Source organism: Cheilinus undulatus, linkage group 12, assembly GCF_018320785.1.
Source record: "Cheilinus undulatus linkage group 12, ASM1832078v1, whole genome shotgun sequence".
Lineage (NCBI taxonomy): Eukaryota > Metazoa > Chordata > Actinopteri > Labriformes > Labridae > Cheilinus > Cheilinus undulatus.
In genome coordinates this window covers 5929497-5942475 of record NC_054876.1, presented here as the reverse complement: position 1 = coordinate 5942475, position 12979 = coordinate 5929497, and the positions used below count along the sequence as shown (strand labels likewise).

Sequence of the window (12979 nt, the reverse complement as noted above, 5' to 3'; positions counted from 1 at the left end):
CTGTAGAGTATATAGAGGTTTACTGTAGAGTTTATAGAGGTTTACTGAAGAGTGCATGAGGTGTCGGCACAACATATGCTCCCATCCAGACAACGTATCTTTCTGGGAAAGCCTTGCATATTTCAGCAAGACAATGCTAAAACACATTCCGCATCTGTCACAACAGCATGATTTCACAGTAGAAGAGTCCAGGTGCTGAACTGGTCTGCCTCTAATCCAGACCTTTCGCCAAGAGAAATCTTTTATCACATCCCAAAACTAAATAAAAAAATCCAGCAAAGACTCCGGACTGTTGTCCTCTCCCAGAACTACAGCGCCTAGACGATTGTTGTTAAAAGGAGAGGGGATACTTTTCATTGGTAAACACTAACCTGTCCCAACCTTTTTGAGATGTGTTGCTGCTAACAAATTCAAAATCAACAAATACTTTTCATAAAATGGTAAAATGTCTCACTTTCAACATCTGATATGTCATCGGTATTCTGTTGTGAATAAAATTTGGGTTTATGAGATTTAAAAATGAAATCAATTTATTTTTTATTTTTATTTACATTTTACACAACATCCCAACATTTTTGGAATTGGGGTTGTGAGTTTTACAATTCAAGTCCTGATGATTTTCATTTTAGATCAATCTATACAGCATTGTACAAGTACTCATAGAAAGCAGTGAGCCAGATTTTGGCAGCCCACACTTTCAGCTGAACATCATTTACTTTAATGACGTAAAAGCCGACAAACAGCTAACCAACACTGAAGATTAAAGCTGCCTGGTGCAGAAAGCACTGGAACTATTATGGTTTTTGGTCTGGATCAATCTGAACAGAACTGTACACACAACTGTCTCCCCCAGCTGTCTTTGATTTAATAGTGTTATTATTTCAATAAAACATATCCTGGAGCTGCAAAATAACACAAGAAACAGAGGAATGAGATGCTGTTTGGCCTCTGAATATATGTTTTTTCCACAGTGATGATCACAATGCATGTTATTAATGAAGGGCCTGATGGTTTAGAATGAGCTGTGATCAAACACCTGAGGTCGTCAGATGAATCTGCCTTGTGGATATTTTTAGACGGTAATTGCCCTTTTGTTACAGCCTGGTAAACAAAAGATGAATCCGGAGCGATTATCTGGTTATGACTCTCAGTGGGAGCACAGCCTCCAGCTCTTTCCTTTCAGAGCGACAGCGACTCAGCCACATGTAGCTCACTGCCTGTGCTGTGACGTTAATGAAACCCCTCATTATTTCACTAAGCTGACAGCATCCCAATGTCTGATCGATGGCAGTCTCTTTTGACCTATTGATGCACTCCGTCAGTATCCAGTGAACACACACGAGCCGGAGCGCTGCTTCCCTTCCCTCCAGGGAGCATGTGACCACAGATAAAGATCATCAAACAGGAAACCTCTCCTGTGCTGCCCTTCTGCTGCTCAGGCGGCCGGCACACAGGCGTCTTGAGATTATCCTGTTGAACTAGAGGAGCCTAAACATCCAATAATAATGTCTTGTCAAAACAAATACTTAGCCATCATTTCCTAAAGCTCATTTAACCAAACAGGACGACAATTAACCTTGTTTTCTCATGAATCCTCCTCTTGTCCGAGCCTCAGATTGAACATGTGATAAAAGGTTTCAGCAGAAACTAGGGATGCACCAATGCATCCGTTTAACATTGGCAAAAAATGCAGCATGGACAGACATTTGTCTGCTGTGTCAAATCAAGTCAATGCTGACATCTAGTAAAGCCAGCTGCTCAATCAAACAAGAGCTTTATACTGGGCAGCAGAAGTCATCTGTGAGACTGTTGTCAATGCCAAAAGCAAGAGAAAATTTTGGCATTGTGTTACACCAAAAGAAGTGCTGTACAAAATAAATAATGGCACGGCAATGGGCTGAATTGTTTTTTAAACATCTGTATCAGCCCTGATTTTCACAATGCAATGATGAAGGTGTGAAGCAGTTTGCAGTAGAGCCAATAAACCAAACTTCATAAAGCAGCACATCTTTCAAATCAAAACAAGCAAGGATGAGAGACTGCATCACCTGCAAAACAGCAGCAAAGATTAGGGGCACACTTTTACCATGAAGTTAACATGCAAGCTAAGGAAATCAACAGGACAAAATAATGCAACTAACCCTAACCCTGACATAGCTAACTTAAATTGCATGCGACAAGTTGCTAGCAACAACACCTGGGCTCGCTACATAAGGCCAGTGTGCTGTCCCAGCGAACACCTTTAAGTCTACATTTTCTTCAACTTCAGCAGACTCAGCAGTATGCACAGACACCTTTATGCTGTATTTGAAAAGACATGCTCCCATACAGCATATTGATAACGAAGGCTTCAGGAATCTGCTTACTGAGTGTGAGCTGCAGTATTTAACACTAACCCTTCTCATCCATTAACCAAGGAAACAGTGCAGTCCAAGTTAAATGCAGAGGAAAAGGGCATTCTTGTGAATACAAGTGGGCTCATGGTCAACATGGGATGCATGATATTGGATTATGCCAATATCTGATATGCCCATATTTCTGATATGGGCAAACTGATTTAGCCATCGTTTTATGTCTACAATAATAAAACAACTTATTCAGACCTAAAACTTCAGTCCTTAGAACACTCTTCAAAGAAAAAAACATTACGAACAGCAGAACTGTTGGTCCAGCCTAACACGTAACAAATTTATTTGTACAAATTTATAGCCAATATAAGCCATATAAGGTTGATATAAGCCAATATTTACAGTTTTTAAACACCAATATTTACAGCTGATATAAGCCAAAAAATTGTTGATACAAGCCAACATTTATCGCTGAAATTAGCCAATATTTACAGCTGATTTATAGTTTGTACATTTCAGCAGAAATGTTCATGTCTGCCGATGCCAAGAACTTACTTTTATGCTACTGTCTGCAATTACTGACATCTTGCTGATATAATTGTGCAACCTGACAAAATAATAATGTTGTAGCCAAAAAAAAAAAAAAAAAAAAAAAAGCAACAACAGAGAGGGATATTTTAGGTTTAAAGAACAGCTGTTGAAGTGAATTCTGCATAGGTCATAACTATTAACCAAAATAAATTCATACCCTGATAACAGAGATGCACCGATTCCAAAACACCAAGGCTGGTGCCGATACTGGTGTTAAAAAACAACATTTTAGTCTTTGGCCGATGCTGATGCTGCTGATGCTGCCAACGTTTTCTCTTGTATTTAAACATGAAAACAGATCACAGTTTAGCCAACAGATCTCTTGCCAAATTTGAATTCCTTCTCAATCAACAAGAAGATGTGCTTGATGCCAGCATAAATTAGTATGACACAACATCTTTTCATGCCCAAGCAACTTGTCAATAGTTGATTTTTGTCAAAAGGGCTGATATTGATCAATACCAAGGTTAAAGCGATCCATCTGTGCTTCTCTACCCAATACTTATCGTGGCTTCTGCATCATATCACAGGGTTGTGGGATAAACCCAGCCCTAAGAGAGCCAATTATGTTTTCATGTGAAGATTTTGGCAAATATGTGCCGCCTAGATGGGCTGGCTCTATTTCATGTCTGAGGCTTCTTTCACATGCAAGTCTCATTGACATTTGAAGCACGCACATGCCATAGCCCTTTAAGAGCATGAGCATGTTATTGTTTGCCTTTTCGACCTCTGCAAAAGGAAAAAATGAGCCTGAATGCTCCACTGTGCCAAGTTGAAATGGATTTGTGTCTCAGGAGATGCCTGTCACACCCAGCTCGTGTTGTGAACACTGCTGAGCCGTCTTCACAACTCCCCCCTTTTCTGCTCTGACCTCCGCCAGCTCATCCACAGGGTTCTCTTTTATCTGTTCGGGGAAACAGGTGGTTCTGATTGTTAGTCAGTGCACATATGAGGAGAAGCCTCCATGTGTTTTCTGTTAGGAATGCTGCATTTGCTAACACGCACACTCAGGTTTGGGAGGGACTCAGTAGATATTTCTGGTTACGCCTGCGACGCGGCTCAAAACACCACCACCCACCCACGCCTGCTCAGCTGTTTCAGGTCATTCCACAGTGAGGGCCATGTGCTGCTTTGACTTTATCCCGTGGAGGGGCTGTTCTGGCACACATATATCCACATGGCTGACTCCAGTGATTACAAAAACGATTACAACATTATTCTGAAGTACAAACAAACCCAACGTAACTGCAGAATTCCTTCTGGCTTTTACATCCAAATTGGCAGCTCAGTTAGATGTGTTTCACAGATGATGCCTCTCACTCCGCAGCGTCTAAAGAGTAGAACCTTTGACTTCCAACAAAAACACTTCTTCCTATTTGTCCACTCCTGTTTTCCTCTGCCATTTACTGTCTCTGTAGTAAAATGTCAGACTGTATGCCGCTTGCCCATGGGGGCTGAACATGCCATTCAGAGAGTGCTCCAAACATTTGCTCACAAGCTTTGGGTGTGTAGGGAAACATCTGACAACATGCTCCTCCTAGGGGAGCCACTATATGCAGTTATCTTGGGAGACCGATGACTCCTGCATGCCAAACGCAGAGAAAAGTGCCGACACTTGGCTCTGCTTTAGACAAATGTTTGGAGAGTCTGCTGGGTAGCGTCATCCCGTGAGCAGTCCAGTGATGTGTGGGTTAACAACGGATGTTTAAAGCTCTCTGGATGATGCAACGGCTTATCAGCGGAGAGAACACAGGGGAGGCGCAACAGCCATCTAGCGGACAGCTTCCTCTCTTATCTTATCCTTTCGGATAGAGACAAAGCTTGATTAGATTAGGCTGACAGCCATGAGTGAAAAGAAAGATAATGTCAAGTCATAAAAATGTCAGTTGCCCAGTTAAAGGGATTGATTTCAACACTTGAGCATGTGTGAAAGCTGATGAATAGAGTCTGAAACATATTTGAATTATTTGCAGCTCCTTTCACATATTTATTGAAAACGATGGGCCTGTTCTCACTCTGGCATCTGAAAAAAACAAGCTCAGGCATTAAAATGCTGCTATTCCTCTGCTAACACTGGTGGATGCTCATATGTACAGCAGCTGACTATTGCATTAGGATCTTCATTTTAAGTGACATTACTGTTCAAAGTGCTCAGTAGTCGTTGACTCTGGGACCCGTTTTCAAAAAGTATCGTTTGCAGTCACCCAAAATGCCGTTTCTGTGTGGATGAAACACCAATCCGACAAAACACTTTTGCTTACACCTGAATTCATTTCCGTGTGGACGGGGCCTAAGTCTGAAGGTGTGTATCAGAAAGCACAGGACTGTCCTTGAAGAGACTAGAGACCAATTTACATGCACATACTGATACCAGTATCAGGTACCGTTGCCGATACCAAGCCTGATTACTCACACTGGTCATTCTAGACTACTCTAACTGAGCTCTGTATCATCTTAAAGCATGTTAGCCTCTCATTATATGAGTATTCAGTCAAAACAGATTAATGTCTGCAGCTTTGAGATATTATAATAGAACCAAGGATGACAAAAGTAGAGGAGAAAGAAAACTATACACTAATAAATTATCAACAGGAAGGTTAAAGAACATTTGATGGAAATAAAATGAACTTTAGAAGTAATCTGTTCAGTCATGGTACTATTAAACACTTTTATTTTAACTAGGTATTAGTGAGTACATAAATGCAAGTGCTTGTACTCATAGTTGGTCTGGAAAAACGTGGTGTCAGTTAGGGCTGGGTGATTACGGCAAAAGTCAAAATCACGATTAATAGGGCTTTTTACCTCGATTACTATTAATGAACGATTATTCCAACCCCAACCTCCAACTCCGTTTGTTCTGCAAATATTTGTATAATTTCAAAAGGCATAACTGAAAGAAACATGCAGAGATTAAAAAAATCATGGTTATTTATTGAGACAACTGAAATCAAAATACACAGCTGAAATGAAACTACCTGGCTGCCTTTCACTTGACCACACTACACAGCTAGTAGTTTGTTTTTAAGGGGGTGGTGCGTTAGTAGAGAGAGATATTACAAGGGAAAAAATTGAAATAATTGACATAGCAGGTTTTCTTCGGTTATAGGCTGTAAATTTCGGTTTAGTATCAGTGCATCTCTAGTATCAAATGGAGCTGGTAAAATCAGAAGTCATGTTGTGAAGTTGTGTACAGAAAAAGCTTGAGCTATAGTAGTAACTGTAGGGGAACGCCGTTGCCAGGCCTAAGCAATACTGACACCAAAATATTGCTTCTTCTCAAATACTTACAACACACACACCATAAAGGTGATGACCTGGTTAAAAAAAAAAAAAAAAAACACTTGCTAAAGAATCTTTCCTGTCCACGGCCAAAAGCTTTTATCCATGGGTTCTGTTATTTTGGAAAACATACAACAAATCACAACTTGATAACTCAAAGCTTTCAGATCAATTCAACTTACTATGTTGTGAATACCATAAGTGGGGGAACTGATGTGGTCTCTTCCTGTTAACATGGTAAACAAAACCTAATTTGAAGGCACTTTACTAGCCAGTGATGAGCCCTGTAATGAAGATAGGTCCATTTAGTCTTTCTTAACCTATATTATAATCTTATTTCTATGCGTAACTAGGCAGTTTATGTGCCTATTCAACCAAGTAGTTTTGATCCAAAGGTTTTGTTTTTGTAAAGGATTAAAGCAGCTGCTCTTGCTCCACACAATTTCAAAAATGCAGGATCATAGGGTGTGTACAGGCTGCACATCCACAGGTGTTTCTTGTAAGAGTCAAAGCAGTGATCTCAAGTTTATATTTGCTCCATACTAATCCACTTTGAGCATCTTCCAGCCTCCCACATATCTTGGCCACACTCTTGGCAGGAGGGATCTGGCAGATGTCCCCTGAAAGTGCGTACCTCTTTCTGGAATATTTTATGAGGAATGGCTCAGGTGAAGCCAACAATGGAAAATGTTAATGCATTCCATTAGATCAGGATGGAAAGTCTGCTGTGAGCATGTGTACTTAAAATAACAAAGGCCCTCGTCTCTGGCTCTGCTGACAGACGACCGGGCTGATATTTGCAGCTCTGTTCAGCCGGGCTGGGTTCAGCCTTTAGTTGGAAGCGGCTGGGGTTTGCGTGGCCATTAGGATGATAGCTACCCGAAGAATGTCATGCATATGAAATAACAAGCACACAGCATAGAGTGTGACCCATGAAACAAGAAGCAAACAACATCCTCATTCCTTTCTGAATTTCTTAATCGCTAAGTAAAACGTGAGAGATTTGCAGCAGAGATTTTCAAAAATACAAGAAGCAGTCTAATTAAAGTCAGTAGCTATCAGAAGAAAGTAGTACCATAACACAGCTTGCGGCCAGCTTTAGTCTAGCCAGATTTGTCCCGTGTCTAAAGACAGTGGAGATGCTGGCTGTGAGCCAGTTGACCACATGGTTAAGCCTTGTCCAGCAACACAAAAGAAATTCTTAAATCTTCCACAGCTCACCACCCCCCACCCACACAAAATGTCAATAGCCCCGCTATCATGGCCTGTCAAAGATGTACTCAGGAGAGCATCATTAAAAGGACTGACTTTGAAAAGTGTTGCTTGAATAAAATAATCAGCACACAGCCTGGAGAAAAGTCAAAGAGAGACCGTGTTGATAGTGCAGCAACAGATTTGAAACAAGCTCTACTTCTATTCCTAATGAAGGCAGAGAGAATAAGCCAATTCACACACATGAGAGATCACACGGCGTTCTTATGTCTGTGCCTCACTTTGATCTGGAAGTCTGTCCTCTCACACACCTTGCTTAATTCAAAGAGGAAAAAGAGAAATAAAAGCAAAAATTCAATGTCAAACTCCGTGGAGAAATTATAACCAAGGCAGAGTTACTCATACTGGAAGAGAAAATTTAAAAAACGGGGTCAAACCAGCAGCTTCAAATGCCCTAATGATAGTTTCAACCAGTGGTTCTCAACCGGTCTAGCCTCAGGACCCACCACGACCTCCTAAATGGAAAGCCCTGACCCAAATTTCCAACAAATTTTCCAGCACTGAAATTTATTTAAAGACACGCTGCAGCTCGGACCTTCAGTGGAACAAAACATATGACTGAACAGAGGGAACAAAACAAACATGTTTAAAAAGCACATTATTACAGAAGCTCTGGAAGACCAAGCAGACATACACTTCTTTACACAGTTTCTTATGATTAACCTATGTGCATTTTGGTTGCTTTTCTTAAGATCTGAAGAAATTCTGGCATGCATTATTATGGATTTCTTCCAATTTCAGATATGCTGATACAAATTATTTTTAGCTGAAACAGATATTTAAATTCACACCAGAATAAAACTTCAGCATTTAAAACACACCATTTAAAGTTTGAGGATGAACAAATGAACAAATTTCAATCCTCAAAGACTCTCTAAAGTTTAAGGAATGATGATGAATAATGAAAGACTCAGACTGATGTAGGTCTGTTGGTCCAGACTATAACTGCATTAAGTTATTTGTTGGGAAAGCCAGTATTTGCTGCTGTTAATGACAATCTTTTACAGCCAAATATCACTTGTAAACATCAGAAGAAATTTCCAAGGTGCTATCTGCCAAAACTGATATTATGCAGATAATATCATGCATCCCTAAGGAAATTAACACTGTGGCGCCAGTTTAACTCCGTTAAGTAGAGCAGGCACCCATAAACAGATGCTGTGGTCCTTGATGCACTGGCTGGGGAATCAGGTTTGGTGCAGGTCTTTCCCCTCTCTCTCTCTGTTCATATTTCCTGTCTCTCTTTAGCTGTCCTATCCAAGTAATGGCAAAAGCCCAAAACAGACATTGAGAATACAACCAGAATAAACAGAATTACAGCTTCCATACGTCACAAACTTCTCACCATATTTTTTCCAGGCACACTTTTAAGACCCAATGAAAACAGCTCTATGCCCCTCTTTTTGGCCTTGACCCACAAGTTGAGAACCAATCATCTACACCAATTTTATTAAACATATCCTGTATAAAAGCAGGAACTCTGGTCGTTGACATGTATATTCCATCTTCAAAATTCATCAAAACCCTTCAGCTGAACTTTGAGCAGCCTAACCAATTCGTGTTAAAAATTTGTCTAAATAAGCAGCCTGTTAAGTTTTACATTGAACAGGTGCTTTTACAAAAAAGTTAAGCTAACAGTTTCAGGCTGGAAGCAAAGAAGCAGTGCACTTGACTTAAAAAATGGCGACATAGCAAAGCAACAAGTGGCTTTTCTACAACACCACAACTGATAAAAAACCTTTGGGGTAAATAATTTTTAATTAATCACACAAAGATAACCAACGACAATGATTTAACTTCTGTTTTACTATTAATTTCGCTAAAATATGAAGATAAAGAACAAAGAATCCAGCTGGACTCTTCGCTCGCGCGAGGATGGAATTTTTAAACTAACGGCTCACCAACGGCTGCGCTTGTGCCTGTGTAACTGCTAATGGTAAAGACAGCTAAAGTGGATAAATGGAGTCTAAAAAGGCGCTGCTTTGAAACGAATTGATTTTCCAGCGACTGATTCTGTTTGTTTGTTGCGGTCTGAAGGGGTACAGCAGCAGCGGGAGGAGGATGAGGAAGAGGGGGCTGGTAAAGGGACGCTCGCAGCCTGCCTGTCTGCCTGGCCTGGCTGGCTCCTCCCGCGGACAGCCTGCTTTATTCCGCCGCAGGAGAAAAAACCGTTATCTCGCATCACTACTTTCCAGCATCTCAGCCACCATCACGACTCCAAAACCGACATTAAATAGTTAACATTGTGGGTTTCGGAACGGCAGTAATTCATAATTTATTCACAAAGTCCTTCTCCAAAGTTGGGAAACTTTTTTTTTTTGGAGTGGGGACAAAAACGTGGTGGCTCAGCGTAGCTCTGAAAATGTGCTGATGATTACACCACTTCACTTGCTAGCATACGTGGTCGGCTTGTTTAATATGTATGTAGAAAAGAACATTTATCCTTTTAAATTCAATGGCAGATCTCCTACTTTAACAGAGAGGGACCACAGCGATGAATTTGAGGATCACCATCACAAGAGCGAGTCGTATAAACAGTAATTTGAAACAAAAATGGCGACTATTTTTTGGATTTGCCAAGAGAATTATCCACTATAGTTACTTATTATCGGAGAGGCACGTCTTACAGTTAGTAAGCCTCGAGTTTAACGTTAGTTGCATCCAGATAGGGTTACTTCTCAGCCGGAGTCTATTTTTTGCCCAACGCCGGGCTGAAATCACGACCAAACAGATGTAGAAGTAAATATCTTCTGACGGTCACGCAACTCGGGGAGGGAAAACACAGGAATAAAAGCCACTTGAGATGATTTTTTGTACTTACAGTGAGTTGTGAGGAGAGTCAGGAGGCAAGCCAGACGTGTTATCGCCATCTTGGAATCGATGCAATGCTCTGTTAGACTGGCCGTACATGCGCAAAGTAGCCTAAAGAGCTTTGGTGTGGATGGAGAGAGGGAGAGAGACGTTGACTAACACTGAGAGAGAGGGAGAGGGAGGGAGAGAGAGAGGAAGGGGGAGTGTATTATATTAGGTTTCCATAGCTACTGAAAGCATCACTCACAGAAACAAGAATTTATAGTTGACACGTTGTGGGAGGCTTTTTTACTACTGTGGCTTTATACAGTAGGTAGGCAGCAGCTGTGAGCTCAGATAGGAAAACACCACCAGCCTCCAGTCCTATTATGTGCTGTGAGACTGAAAACGGAGCAGCAGCACATTTAAAGGAACCACCTTTATTTAGTAAAAGTCAAGGTAGGAAAAGTATCAGAGAGCAACATCACAGCTGTTATACACTTGATTGTAGTTCAAGAACAGGCCAAGATACTGTAATAGTTTAGTAAAAATAATCACCAGCTGTTATATTTGGGGTTCCTTCCTTAGTCTACATTACAAACGTAACATTATCACTAAATAGACTGACAGGGTACTGTTGCTACATTATATTATATTTTTTCATTTTTGCGTAGGCTAAACGTTTCAGGTCATAACGTGATAACATCGTTCAAAAATACACAAATACAAAATAATATGGAAGAATACTGTTACAAAACAGTGTGCATAAATGATAACTTAAATCATCATAACATAAACAAAAACATGATTTCTGATATTCTAAAAACATGGATCTTATATCATACCATGATTACAGACCTGTAAAAACAAAGCTTGTATTATATCAGGATAACTAAGATTGCTAGACCATAAAATTTTCATGATATGAAATAATCATTATACCATAACATCGATCATATTAAAACATAACTGACTGCTATGACATAAATTTAGCATATAGTAAAATAGATATGACATTGTTATAAAATGAAACATATCATATTATAACATAATAACTTACATTGTCAGGAAATGAAATTGAACCTATTTTACTTTCTTTTTTTTTTTTTTTTACAAAATAATAACATATTGTCTAATGTGGTGCTAACTTGAATAATTGTAACAGGATTTTTTTACATATTAATGGCATTTTTATGAAAAAACATATTATGAAATAGCATCATAACTTATGTAAATAGATTAAACACATCTGACTTAACACAAAAAGAATTCTTACATATAACACTTCTTGTAATAAAACAACTTTAATCATTACAACACAATATTTCCATAATATTGCATGAAATATGGCAGTGTTATAACTTATAATCTGTCCTTTTATACCAAAATAACTTTAACTGTTACAACACAAAATTGATCATAATGCAACATGACTACTGACATTGCTTTAACATGAAACTGATGCTATAATAACATGATCATTTATCTGTTTTTACACAAAATTGATAGCATTGAAATTTCTTTCACTAAAACTGTTCTGCCCTACTATCTGTAATGTCATGCAGCTTGTCATGTCATAAACCATTACTGTAGTCATTATAACAATTGTCTTTACATAATGTGAAATTTTATTGCTGTAACAGTAAAATGATCATTTTATAACATGGCAGCTCACCTTGCTGTAACATGAATTGATCGCACACTGCTGTATTACTTAATTGTTATGACATAAAATGTCATATTATGAAATGATAAATTCAATCGTAATAACATGTATTCATGTACTCATTTCACCAGTAATAAAATATGAAAAAAACTTAGCACTGATGAATGATTTTGATATTTGACAAAAGTTAAAAAGATAAGCTTAAAGGCTCACAATCTGAGAGAAGTAAATTTATTATTTTGAAAAGGTCAAAACATGAAATTGAAATAAAAAATAATGTTTTTTAAAGGCAAATGTATTAGAAAGAAAGTCAAAATCACAAGTTTAAAGGGTCTAAATATGAAATAAAATGTATGATCATGAAATTAAAAGTCAAAATGTGATTCAAATTAGAAATTGTGAGTCTAAAAGGTCAAACTATGTCTGAAGTTGAAATTCTGAGAAAAAATATAAAATGATTGGTTAAAAGGTCAAAATATGAATTAAAAATGTAGAATTATGAATCCTAAAGCTCAAAATTTTACGTGAGAAGTCAAAATTATGAGTTGAAATGCTCAAAGTACGAAATAAAAGATTTAAATCCTAAATTTGAGTCGATTGTGAGATGCAAAATTTAAAATATGAGATTAAAATGCAAATGAATTTTTTTCCCACATTCCTGACTTCCTATTTAAATATTTTTTACTCCTTTTTCAGGTTTTGTGACCTAACAAGGATATCTTAAATCATCAAGGATATGTTCACATATTTATACTTGAGGAAATCTGCAGACCTCAGACTGACGGGCCAGTTAGGACAGAAATATGAGATCATCTTGCAGGCCAGACTTAACTGTTCCACGGGCCGGATTTGGCCCCCGGGCCTTGAGTTTGACACCCTTGATTTACACTGTTACAATGTAAAAGTTGTCATGTGATAAAACTATCACTTCAATACTTATAAAATGTACCATATCATAAAATGATTACTGACATGGTTATAACATAAAATTTTATAACATGAGAAATGGCATTAACTCATTATAACATAAAAC

At 38.6% G+C, this 12979-nt stretch overlaps 1 protein-coding gene across 1 annotated transcript in view; it reads right to left on the bottom strand.

Annotated features, from left to right (window-relative positions):
- The window catches only part of jam3b (junctional adhesion molecule 3b), a 114894-nt gene that overhangs the window by 89530 nt on the left and 12385 nt on the right, over nt 1–12979 (bottom strand). The window contains exon 2 of the mRNA XM_041802016.1: nt 10312–10456. Within this exon, the coding sequence (XP_041657950.1) occupies nt 10312–10456 (145 nt within the window). The remainder of the gene's footprint in view (nt 1–10311; nt 10457–12979) is intronic.